Source organism: Lytechinus variegatus, chromosome 4 (genome assembly GCF_018143015.1).
Source record: "Lytechinus variegatus isolate NC3 chromosome 4, Lvar_3.0, whole genome shotgun sequence".
Taxonomy (NCBI): domain Eukaryota; kingdom Metazoa; phylum Echinodermata; class Echinoidea; order Temnopleuroida; family Toxopneustidae; genus Lytechinus; species Lytechinus variegatus.
In genome coordinates this window covers 22,558,510-22,571,141 of record NC_054743.1, presented here as the reverse complement: position 1 = coordinate 22,571,141, position 12,632 = coordinate 22,558,510, and the positions used below count along the sequence as shown (strand labels likewise).

General features: G+C 38.9%; 1 protein-coding gene across 1 annotated transcript; it reads right to left on the bottom strand.

Moving 5' to 3' along the window:
* Positions 1-1,749: 1,749 nt before the first annotated feature.
* Positions 1,750-11,255, bottom strand: LOC121413638 (creatinase-like). Its single transcript, XM_041606548.1, has 6 exons — positions 10,977-11,255; positions 7,176-7,544; positions 6,427-6,673; positions 5,882-5,999; positions 4,715-4,962; positions 1,750-2,307 (listed from the first exon to the last, which is right to left on the bottom strand). Exons 1-6 carry the CDS (start codon positions 11,139-11,141, stop codon positions 2,108-2,110), a joined length of 1,347 nt encoding a protein of 448 aa, XP_041462482.1. The 5' UTR covers positions 11,142-11,255; the 3' UTR covers positions 1,750-2,107.
* Positions 11,256-12,632: the final 1,377 nt, after the last annotated feature.

Sequence of the window (12,632 nt, the reverse complement as noted above, 5' to 3'; positions counted from 1 at the left end):
GTATTGAGATGGGGGCACACACAGTTTATTCAACTGTTACATGTTGTAAGATATTATGGAATCCATTGGCCGTTTTTTTTTTTGGGGGGGGTGCTGACCAATCTTCCCCCTTTTCAGATTAATCTTGTGGCCCCCTAAAGTGACCCAAAAAATGATCTGCTTATAATTTTTATGGAGAAAATATTGAATACAATTATAATGAAGGCGGCGTCACTGTTTCTCGAAAGGGCTATCCGTCTCCACAGTTCGTTAATCATGAGACACTGAAAATGAAATTGAATACTAACAGGAGCGTGTTTTCCGGAAAGAAAAAAAACACAAAATAAACATATTTGAATATACTGACAAGTCTATTTATTAAACGAATATTTCTTTCGTTTTCAATATAAAACAGGTTGTAATATGACGGCACAGTGAATCTGCATGGACACTTTCTCTATACCGTGAAGGGGGGGGGGGACACTCTGACTTGGAAAGGGGAGGGGTGTGCACCCCCAAAATCTGAAACCATAACCTGGGAACCTTGGGAACATGGAATTGAACATGAATTGGGGGTATTCGATCAATGACGTCTGAAAAGAGGAACTTAGGATATAGAGGAAGAACGGGTTGGCCGATGAAAAAGAGTTTAAAAAAAAAATTTCGGGAACTCCTGGCAAGGCGTAAAAAGGGGGTCTTGGGAGTCCCCCCCCCATTTTCAAAACCGTTCCGCGGCCCCATGCACATACGCATATTTCTATTACAGGTGTCCCCGGGGTTCTACAGTACTATTGCATAATATTAAACAAAATTAATCACACACACAAACAAGTGGAATGCCTCTGGCGGCATTTCCTGCATCAGTGACACTTGGTTACTCTTATTTCCACGTTTTATGAACTAGACCAATACACTTACAGAGATATGATGGTAATTCAACAAATACTCCCAACGTGGCCAAAGGCCATTGACCATGATCATGTGACCTGAAAACTCATACAGGATGTCAGTGACACTTGATTACACTTAATATGTCCAAGTTTCATGAGTCAGATCTTTTCATGATGGTAATTCAAAAGATACCCCCCATTATGGCCAAAGTTCATTGACCTTTGACCTTGGTCATGTGACCTAAAATGCGCACAAGATGTTCAGTGATACTTGAATACTCTTATGTCAAAGTTTTATGAACTTGACCTACATATATACTTTCAAAGTTATAATGGTAATTCAACAAATACCCCCAATTTGGCCAAAGTTCATTGACCCTAAATGACCTTTGACCTTGATCATGTGACCTGAAACTTGCACAGGATGTTCAGTAACACTTGATTACTATCATATCCAAGTTTCATATCAGATCCATAAACTTTCAAAGTTATGACGGTAATTCAACAGATACCCCCAATTCGGCCAAAGTTCACTGACCCTAAATGACACTTGACCTTGGTCAAACTCATGCAGGATGTTCAGTGATACTTGATTGACTTTATATCCAAGTTTCATGAACTAGGTCCATATATTTTCTAAGTAATGATGACATTTCAAAAACTTAACCTTAGGTTAAGATTTTGATGTTGATTCCCCTAACATGGTCTAAGTTCATTGACCCTAAATAACCTTTGAACTTGATCATGTGACATGAAACTCAGGTAGAATGTTCAGTAATACTTGATCAACCTTATGGCCAAGTTTCTTGAACTAGGTCCTTTTATTTTCTAAGTTATGCTGTCATTTCAAAAACTTAACCTTTTAATAAATTAAGATTTGATGTTGACGCCGCCGCCGCCGTCGGAAAAGCGGCGCCTGTAGTCTCACTCTGCAATGCAGGTGAGACAAAAACGGTTCCCCCTAAATTGACATTTATATCCTTTTACCTAGGCCTAGATGTATATACAATAAAGAGTACACAATTACTTAAACCTATAATACATGTCAATAGGTCAGTAGATGTTCTGATCTTGCTGTGTAAGATTACACATCAAAATAGCCAATATCTGGCTTGCCGAGATAATTCTTCTAAATAAGAACCTTTAAGTAATTTTATCAGGATCATTGCCATTTGAACTGGAATAGCTAAATTGATAGATCGTTTGATAAAAGTTTAATTACATTCATGACTATGTCATCATTTGTGGATGATGTTATATTCTGGTCCATACGGAAATTTGGTTATCGAGCTAGCGCCCTCTTCTGTCACAACCATGATATCGTGTTCCCTGTAGCCTCCAGTCCCAGGCTGCCCGTTGGGTATTGTGAGATGTGGTTCCATGGAGAGTACCATGCCGGGCTGTAACACAGTCTCGATGTCTTCTCTCAGTTCGAGTGCTGAAAGTTTCAACAAAAAGGGGGTAATATTTGAGTTGTACATAACACAGATTGCTGAATTCATCTTAAACTTGGCTTTACATTATATTTGAACACGTGAAAATTATGGCTAAGATTTCTGTCGCGATTTGCCAAACCTACAGAACGGGGGATCGGGTAATTGAACTTTTACAAGGATTCCCACAGATATTTGAAAACAGAATTCCATGACTTTCCATGACTAAATTGCTGCTTTCCATGACCTCCCGTGACGTCGTGGGAGTGATGTAGAATTTGGGATGTCACAAAACTGGGAAAATGGAAATCAAGAACATCAACTATAATAGCAGAGTATGATCACAGAGAGAGTTGCGAGACAAGACAAACTGGAAAGCTGCCATAGCCAAGAGGTAAATGCAATTCCATGACTTTCCCATGACTTTTCACACATTTTCCAGGTTTTTCCAAGTTCCCTGACTTTTCCATGATCACAATTTTTTCCAGGATTTACCATGACCGACCTTTGTGAACCTTGTAAGCGTGTATAAAACCAAAAAATTAACACTTTATTGTGATTTCGTTGCAATGGCCTCCCGACAACCCCCCCCCGCCCCACTTTACTACACCTGGGTCGAAAGCTGTACAATGGTAACTAGTTATTGTCAACTGAGTACCAATACCACTTTTATACTGACAGCCAAAGTGGAGTTACTCCGGAGTACAGAAGGAATTTGGAAGGCAGTATGACAATTCTAGGATTATTTCGATACGGATTCAAAGCTGAGTACTCAACCCACTTCAAGAAGATGGGGTACAAACGGAGCTAGTCCTCGCCGGAGGTGCAGTATCGCCTATCTTGGGCGTAACTTCGTTCATTAGCGCATGGTGGAGATTTCGCGCGCCAAACATAATGGCGCGAACTCGACTGCGGAGCTTGCCAGTTTGAAAGTGGGTGTAATGTCGGTCCTCAGTACAATCCGGAGTTTATTACTCTTCGCCTTCCGTGTGAAACCGGCCTCAGTTGAACCGGGAGTTGAACTGATAAGACTATGTAGAGTAACAGTCCAAGTACGAAAGTGGCGCTCTTATCATTCTGATATGATAGGAAGTAATGAATACTCATTCTTATCCATTATGAAGTCGGCATTTTTATCCATTATGAAGTCGTCATTTTTTCAATTCTTTCTCAATTTTAAAATATTAAAAAAGGCAACCGAAATAATGAATGAATTAAACCAAAAAAAAAACGATATTAATGGAAGCAAAGTGAAATCAAAGTTGCTGATACAATGTGTGTAGCTCATTAATATTACCTGCCCTTGTGAGACTGTGATGGCGCTATTTGCTTTAAATATCTGACCAATCAGAGGGCACTTCCAGTATCCCCACTCCGTATGAAATCAACTACTATATATACTCACTAGCATTGATGTTATGGGGCGGATGCCATTATCTATTACCACTGAACAGATAAGCCTCCAAAAAGGACAACTTATTTTAGTTGTTAATTCCATAATGAACATAATGAAAATAACGCAAACGTATGGCTTACGAAAATGTCGCGAAAATGGAGCATTGAGAGTTTAGAACGCGAACAAAACTCCCACAAGCAACAGTTTCCAGGGGCGTCGATCCATTTTTCAGATTTGGGGGGGGGCAAAATCATGAATAAATTTTCCAAAGGCGCTCGATCAGACAAAACAAACTAACTCACACACACATATGCCTATATATGTGTGTACATATATATATATATGTATATATAATATATATACTTATATATATGTATTTATATATATCTATATACATATCTCACCAGCAGATTAATGCGAGCGCGAAGCGCGAGCTGAAAATTTTGATATTTCGATCTGAAAAAAATTGAGTTTATTAGACGTTTTTAATAAAGAACAAGATATATATCTCCAACAAAAGATTATTGCAAATCGAAGTGGGAGTTCTTTTGAGGTTTAGAACTGAAAACGGGACCATATTCACCTATTTAATCATGGAAAGTATGGGTTTTTGTTACAGAAATGATGCAAGCGCGAAGCGCGAGCTGAAATTTTTTGATATTCCAATCTGAAAAGTGGACATTTTGACCACGATTTTAGACGAAGAACGAGTTGTATCTCAATCTCGCTTGCTGATTTCTGTGTAACATTACAATCTTATTTTATTTTTAGCACATGCGGAATTATTGGGGGGGGGCAAAACGATATGTTCCCCCCCCCCAATATTTTCATTGGTGGGGCGATCGCCCCCCTGCCCCCCCCCCCCATTATCGACGCCTCTGACAGTTTCCCATTGCATTGTCATATCCGGGAGAACATCCTACCCTCCAACATGTGCGTACCCACACACCGTCACGCACCCTAACCCTCACACGCGCACCGCGGTCACACTCACACGCACACACATGAATACTGACCAGCTTCGCGCCCGTAGTAATGAGACAGAACCCCGAATGAGTGTCCATAGCCAAAGCTCCGGTACTGAAGCAGGTTCTTTTCCCGGTACATCTCGTTCAACTCCAGTGCGATGTCGCAGCATTTGACACCGGGTTTGACGAGCTCCATACCGCGCCGGTGAACATCGCAGTTCACCTGCCATACTTCAAGATGACGGTCTGAAGGTACGTGGTTTAGGAACAGGGTTCTTTCCAATGCCGAGAAGTATCTGTGAGAGTAAAGCAAAGAAATTTGAGAATTATATCGCTAGCCCAGTTTACGGACACGCTACTTGGAAACGGAAACTGTCCGAGGTTTGCCGAAATGTGCCGAATCTACTTAAAGGACAAGTCCACCCCAACAAAAAGTTGATTTGAATAAAAAGAGAAAAATCCAACAAACATAACACTGTAAATTTTATCAAAATCGGATGTAAAATGACAAAGTTATGGCATTTTGAAGTTTTGCTTCATTTCACAAAACAGTTATATGCACATCCTGGTCGGTATGCAAATGAGGAGACTGATGACATCATCCACTCACTATTTCTTTTGTATTTTATTACATGAAATATGAAATATTCTAATTTTCTCCTCATTGTCAAGCGAAACACCGCTTGATTCCTCCATGAACAGTTGGAACAAGCATTGCTTATAATTATATGATTCTGTCATGTTGATCCCTATTGTCAAGTCTGTAAAAATGGAAATATTGTATAATTCAAACAATAAAAAACAAAATAAATAGTGAGTGATGGACATCATTGACCGTCTCATTTGCATATCACTGAGTTGTGCATATCCCTGTTTTGTGGAAAATAAGTGAAACTATAAAATATCACAACTTTCTTATTTTACATCCGATTTTGATGAAATTTTCAGCGTTTTGCTAGTTTGATTTTTCTCTATTTATTCAAATCAACATTTTTCTGGGGTGGACTTGACCTATAAATAATGAGTACTAACTTGCTAGTCTCAGCCAACACAAGAAAAACTAAACCCTAAACAAGTGGCCGATTCATGCAGATTCGAGATTCAGATGGAGGACTCTCAGTTCAGCTCCGTATTTCTCCTTCTTTTTGAAAAAAAATATCCCTGACGCAATGAAAATGATTAACAAATTCTACTCATTAAATGAGCATGAATTACCCGGCGATCATTGGGAAGACGTTGAGCACGATGATGTCGCCGTTGATGAGTGCTCGTGTCGTGGTTGCATTGTGTGCACCGTCTGAGTTGATTGGCCCAGTCTGAACCCATGACCATGCTGAGAGATAGAGAGAGAAAAGACAGGAAAGGAGATGGGGACAGCAGTTATGTCTTTCTTTTATTTATATATAGTTTTGGCCAGAATAAAGTAGACCACTTCATTATTGAATTTAAACACAGTATTGCCCAAGCAATATAATGTAAGCAGACATTGTGAATATGTATGTTTTGTAAACTGCGCATATGATCACATTTGTTTTATGACTTTGTATCAATATGACCAAATTTTACTTATTTTCTAGAAATAATTATAATTCCTTTTCCAATGTTATTTTTGTATTTTGATTTGATTCCCTACTTTGTATTTCTTCATGCCTTAATTGGTACGGCCCCAGTGTAAATCAGATTTTGTATCTGTTTGGGGTTCTTATTCTTATGGTATGATAATAGAATATATTTATCTTTCTATTTATTTATTTACTCACTGTCTCGAATATCTGAGTCTGGGAACGTTTTCGCCACCTCTCGCATCATGACCGTCGTCGCATGCTGGGCGATTTCGTATTCAGCAGCGCCCTCTACGCTCGCAGAGGCCACAGCTTCTCCGCCCAGGTCTGCTATGCGGGCTCCTTCTTTTACAACAGCTATTTCTTCTGGTGATTTGATGATCCGCATCTGCATGATGGGTATACCGACATCGACGATGTCGTCTCGAGATGAGGCTTGTCCTAACTGGGAATTTGAGGCAAATGCAATACGATTTAGTTGTCTGAGATTGAGACAATGTCATCTCGATATAGGGTAAACATGAAAGGCAACATAGTTTATAGAGATTCAGATGATGTCTCGAGATTAGACTGGTCCTAATATAAATGGGATTGAGGGAAACACAACATGATTTAGTTTTCAGAGATTGAGAGAACATTAATTAAACAAAGTAAATACCTGGCATTCTGATAAACAACATAGTTGACCAATCTGTATCAGCCCCTATAATCATGTAAAATAAATGAATCGGACAATATGTGAAGAATACGAACGTATTTATTTTCATAGAGATGCAGGGGAATTTTTCGATTATTAATGACCTGGAAATATATCCTTCAACCATCAAGAGGTGTTTTTTTTTTCTTTGGGGGGGGGGGGCGTTCCTAATTTAAGGATATTGAGACTATTTAATCGATGTCAAAGGATTGATAATAAGAAACGACAGTTAAGGCATTTACTTGAATACCTTCAGTTTCCCTGCATGAGGTATATGGTCAAACTCGGCTCCGATCTTTCCCGAAGTGTTGCCGAGGAGGTGCTCAACCGCGCTCCAAAAGTTGTCCCGATGCCAGTCGGTGTAGATGACCACATCGTCGCTATAAGGTGACATCCGCCAGGCCTGGCCAGCGTCCACGAGAGATGCGATATTGATCACCTTGTCCATGGTGATGACGAGCCCGTAGGGGCGACCCACGCTGCAGTAAAGGTAGTCGGAGAAGTATTTGATGTTGTGCATCGATGTCAGAAGTACGCCACCGATCTCGTTGTCGAGCATATGACTCCGGAGGGCGTCGACGCGCCGTTGCATCTCTTTTCGTGTGAAGATAGATTTGCCCTATTCGAAAAAGAATGTAGATAGCACATACAATATTTTTACACACAATTATAATCATCACAGTAATTGTCGAAAACTTGCATATGTTAGCCTAGTCATAGGTTTACTTGAAACGAATGTGTAGGTAACTGAAAATGAAATATAATACTTATGAAACTGTGACTTTACAGGTATGACCGGGGTGTCCACTTTATTTCATTTGTGGTAAAGTTTGAACATCAATAAGAGAAAATTGTAGCCTCTGACGGGTTAGAAAACAAAAAAAGATAAAAAGAAAGGGGAATTAGGATAGAGCAGACTCTTGTTAATACACAAAGTAAATACACCTAAAATGGGTTTAGAGTGTTTCAAACACGTGCATAGCAGCTATATTTCTTTAAAGAAATTCGTTTCACCATTATGATGAATGTTAATGATTTCCGTTGTTGGTTCAATAAACGCAATAAAATACCATTTCAAAATATGTATGTTCAAGATTGAAGAGTCCTTCATTTTCCCATCCTCAGTTCCCACCATGGGAAAACCAAACCATATAAAACCCTCTTTGGTTCATTTGTCAGAATATTTATATTTATAGAAAGTATACGTTCTTGAAAAGTTTGTTGCACCATCAACGTTATAAGGGAACAGGTTCATCTGCTCTTGTTTCAACAAACGCAATGAAATACTATTTTTAAAACGGCCATGTACAAACACAAACAGAGACGAGTCAGGATCTAAGGTCGTTTTAATTTTACTCACTCCACAGCCCAGGACAACATACTTAACTATCAAAGATTCTTAATCTTATATTTACTTTCAGAATACGTATAGTTGTGTTTTTGAAAGTTCGTTGCACCATCAAGGAACATATTTATCTGCTCTTGTTTCAATATGCGCAATGAAATGTTATTGAAAATATTAATTTACAAACAAACTATAATAATGAGTCGGGTTCCAAGTTCGCTTTAATTTCGCCTTCCGCCTCCATAAAAAGTTAAAATGGAGAAACGTATACTTTATATTTTCCTTGATTAAATTTTTGCTAAAATAGAATTTTGATATATTCAATATCGTATTTCTAGCTCGATTTCATTCCAGCTAACAAAGTATAACCAAAGCTCCATCCCTCCAAAGACTAAACTTTAAAACGAGAACAGAGAAAACAAATCTCGCATGCCCGTCCTCGTGAACTCTCATGGCGTTTAAAGTGGAACCTCCCCCTCACAAAATGTTTTAGTGCATATATAGCCGGAAAAATAATAATTTCCGAAGGTTTGAGAAAAATCCAGCAAATAATTTAAAAATCATTAGAATTTTAATTGATTTGTGACATCATATGCAAGCAGTATTCCTACACATGGTAAAAACTCAATAAAATGACTTTTTTTCTCAGAAAAAAATGTCAATATCAATAGATAAATAAAATCAATAGATAAATATATCAATAGATCAATAATTTCACACCCGATCATGAAGAGAAAACAAAAGTCATCAGGAACCATTATAAAATGAAATTCCTGCATTCATATTACATAACATGAGGGGGAAGCTGGTCGTTTATGACGTCACAAATCCAAAACGTAGAATTCCAATAACTTTCTTAATCTTTAATGGATTTTCCTCAAACCTTAACCAATATTTTTTTTAATTTTTTCCTGCTTTTTTTTCAAACAAATTCGTGTGCTGCATTAGGCCTACAATCACTGATTGTTAATTAAGTAATCATATGCGCAGACTTATCTTATCTCGAACAGTTGACTGCTGATACCAAATGTTTACTATATCGTATTTAAAAAGGAACATATCCACACACCCCCACAACGCCCCCAGCTCGCTTCAAATCAAACGATGATACACTTTTCAAACTACTAGGTCTGTTACCTAATGATTAACCTTGGACCGTACCGTCATGTGTTACAGAAACGTCATTACGGAAATCTGCTGCGCAAGCATTCTAAGATAGTAATAAGCCCAGTATATAGTGCCCAGTGCCTCTCGAAAATAAACAAAATACAGGCTTACGAATTCTACACTGTTAACAAATTTATTGCGAAAAATATCATAACTGTACTGTGATTCATCGAATTTGATATAATATGATTGAATAATTTGGGTATTTTCATTGTTTCTTGTAAGCTATGTCAGAACTGATCGATCTCCTAAAGCGTAAACATTTTATTGATACACTCTGTAGTATAAATACATTGTAAACCAATGACAATGAAATTTATCTAAAACCAATAGTGGCCGGGATCAGTGCTCAGTACAGAACCAGTTGAATCCGGTGGAGATGTATACAGAGAAAATTAAAGGAAACAAACCGGGGAGCTCGCCTATCTGCGAATCCGACCAAGCCTCTTTTAAAATCATGTTAATATTTATGCTGACATGACTTCACAAATTACACATGGAATACTGATGATCCCGGGATGCTATTTTGTTTCAAACATATATTAGGCCTATACTGGGGCCTATACTTCTTTCAGTAACTCGCTGGTCCAGACCACGTACCAAGCCTGGGCTAAGTCGGAAAATTTAAAAGAAACAAACCGGGGAGCTTGTCTATCTGAATGCGAATCCATAGCCTCTTAATATTCATGTTTACATTACTTTACAAATTGCACAGGGACATGGGCGGAAATCCCAGGGGGGACAGGCCCCCCTACTCAAAATAGTAGGGGGGACACAATATCAAATGTCCCCCCCCCCTAATATTTTGGGTCTTTGGTGATGCTAAGAAATATATCACTGAAAATGGGAATAAAACGTGCGTTTTGGGACGAGATGACCTTTTTTTTTTTTTTTGCTTGTCAAATATATTTTCGTCGAAATGACCTTAGATTTTAGGTAATACCCTTTTTTTTTATGCTTGTCAATTTTCCAGACCCTTGTCCCCCCCTACCTTTTGGGAGAGATTTCCGCCCCTGCACAGGGAATAGGGGACTATGCTGATGATACCGGGATGCTACAAGTATTTTATCCCAAACACAAATTAGATCTAGTACCGCTTTCAGTAAATCGCTGGTCCAGACCATACACGTACCAAGCCTTCGTTAATTCGTTAAGTTTATGCATGGCGCGTGCTAAAATAGCCCGCGCCATGCCCGGGCTATTTTATTAGGGCGACCATATCACTGGGGGCTATAATAACATTCGAATGTGTCACCATGTTTTATATTTGTGTTTGCTTACGAAACCAGCTGAATTCTTGCTGATTGGGCTACCCTTCTTTTAAATATTTGAAATAAATAAATAACAGGAGAATGGATAACACATGTAAAACGAAACAGATGAGTTGATATGTCAGTGCTGGAGTTATATTTTTTGGGGCCTCCAGAAGTTAGAGTTTACCACAAACTCAACACCCAAATCCGAATCGGCCTATGTAAGTCTTATTTACATCGAGGGTCGGACGCGAAAAGAACGATATAATACTACAACTTTCCCTACCTTTTCTCCATTTTCATACGTCATCAGCTTTGGCATGTCTAAGGAGGAACTTATTGTTGCTATTCTCGAGTGGTATCTAGCCAAACTCCATGGTGAGATTAGAGGGGGTATTCGCCCAGGAGCTCGAACCATCGAGCTGACTGTTCTCGCGACATGAACAAACATAGCTCCTTATTCCTGAAGGCTCCTTTTTTATAGGCCAATGTGCTTTTTTTTCTTTCATTAACGACCAGTAGGCTAATTTCCCTTCAAGTACTTTGGTATCTCGATAGGAATAACAATCTCATTGAAGTTTTGCGAAGTTGAATACCAAATACGGTGCAACTATCTCATTTCAGTCAAGTTTTTCCTTTTTCTCGGTTATCTGTTGTCCAAAAAAATGTATGACCTTTATAATTATGGTGCGTTCCATATAACTTCTAAGTTCAGGAAGATCCCCTTAAGAATCGTTCATTAAATCCTAGTAATTAGTGCTTGGCTTGAAAAGATACGTGCATGAGATGTACGGCCACAGATCGACATCGTTTATAAATGATATCAATATAGATCTAGAGTCACTTGGAACACAGATCAAACCGCATCTTTTCGATAAATACACTGATCTGAAACCCAGGGGTCGGTGCGGTGTGTCTTTATCCGACTTTACACAGGTCACTATCGTGAATAGAATCACGCACGTTGATTGGCAGATTCTCTTCGGAGCCGGTCACTCGGAGATGAGCTCGAATGCAGGTCACCAAAGAGGGTTCACATGGTTCAACCATAGAGCTATTACAGATTCAACGTTGGTCGGAACTGTATAGCTGCTCAGCTCATTCACTGGTCAACGAAACAGACAAAACACGCCCATTTTTACTCCTCGTGTATATTTGTTTCATAGAAATACTACACTGTAAACACTTTGGTGTTAAAACTGACACCAATTGGTGTTAATAGAGGACCACACCCTGAGGTGTTAAAATAACACCCTGGAGATTGAACATAACACCAAGGAGTATAAATGTAACAACCATAGGTGTTGTAATAACACCTATAGGTGTAAAACTAACACCAATTTAACACCGGTGTAAAATACCTGGTGTGGTCCTCTATGTACACCGGTTAACACCACAGTTTTTGCTGTGTATAAATAAGAAATGATTGACAGTAACCAATAATATTTAATTTGTACCCTGAGAATGCTTTCGTTGCCAAAGAATCTGAACTGGGCCGCCGCACTGCCAAATCACGAAGAACGTTTAGTGAACATAATGAAGATAAATTGCTAACTCGGATGGGTCAAATTCGTCAAGCTCGATACAGCTATAGCCAGGAGTGGTGATGACCTTGTAAATAACACATACTTATGATATCCTGAACAAGTGTAGGCTACAGAGATCCACGGGGTGAAAAAAGTGGCATTGACAATGATTTTCCCATGGCTCCACAGTATTGTTTGTGGGTGCCTTTGCATGAATTATACGTTTGCAATCAAAAAGCAGTCTGCGCAAACGCCCGCAAGATTTACAATGTCAGAGCCTCGTTCCAGAAGCTCATTTCTCTTCGTGAAGTGGGTCGATCACTAATCGTTTATTTTATTCTCCCTTTTTGACAATTGGGCTTTTCATCTAAACTAAATAATGGCTGAAATGGTGGATATTTACGGAGCTCAGGGGC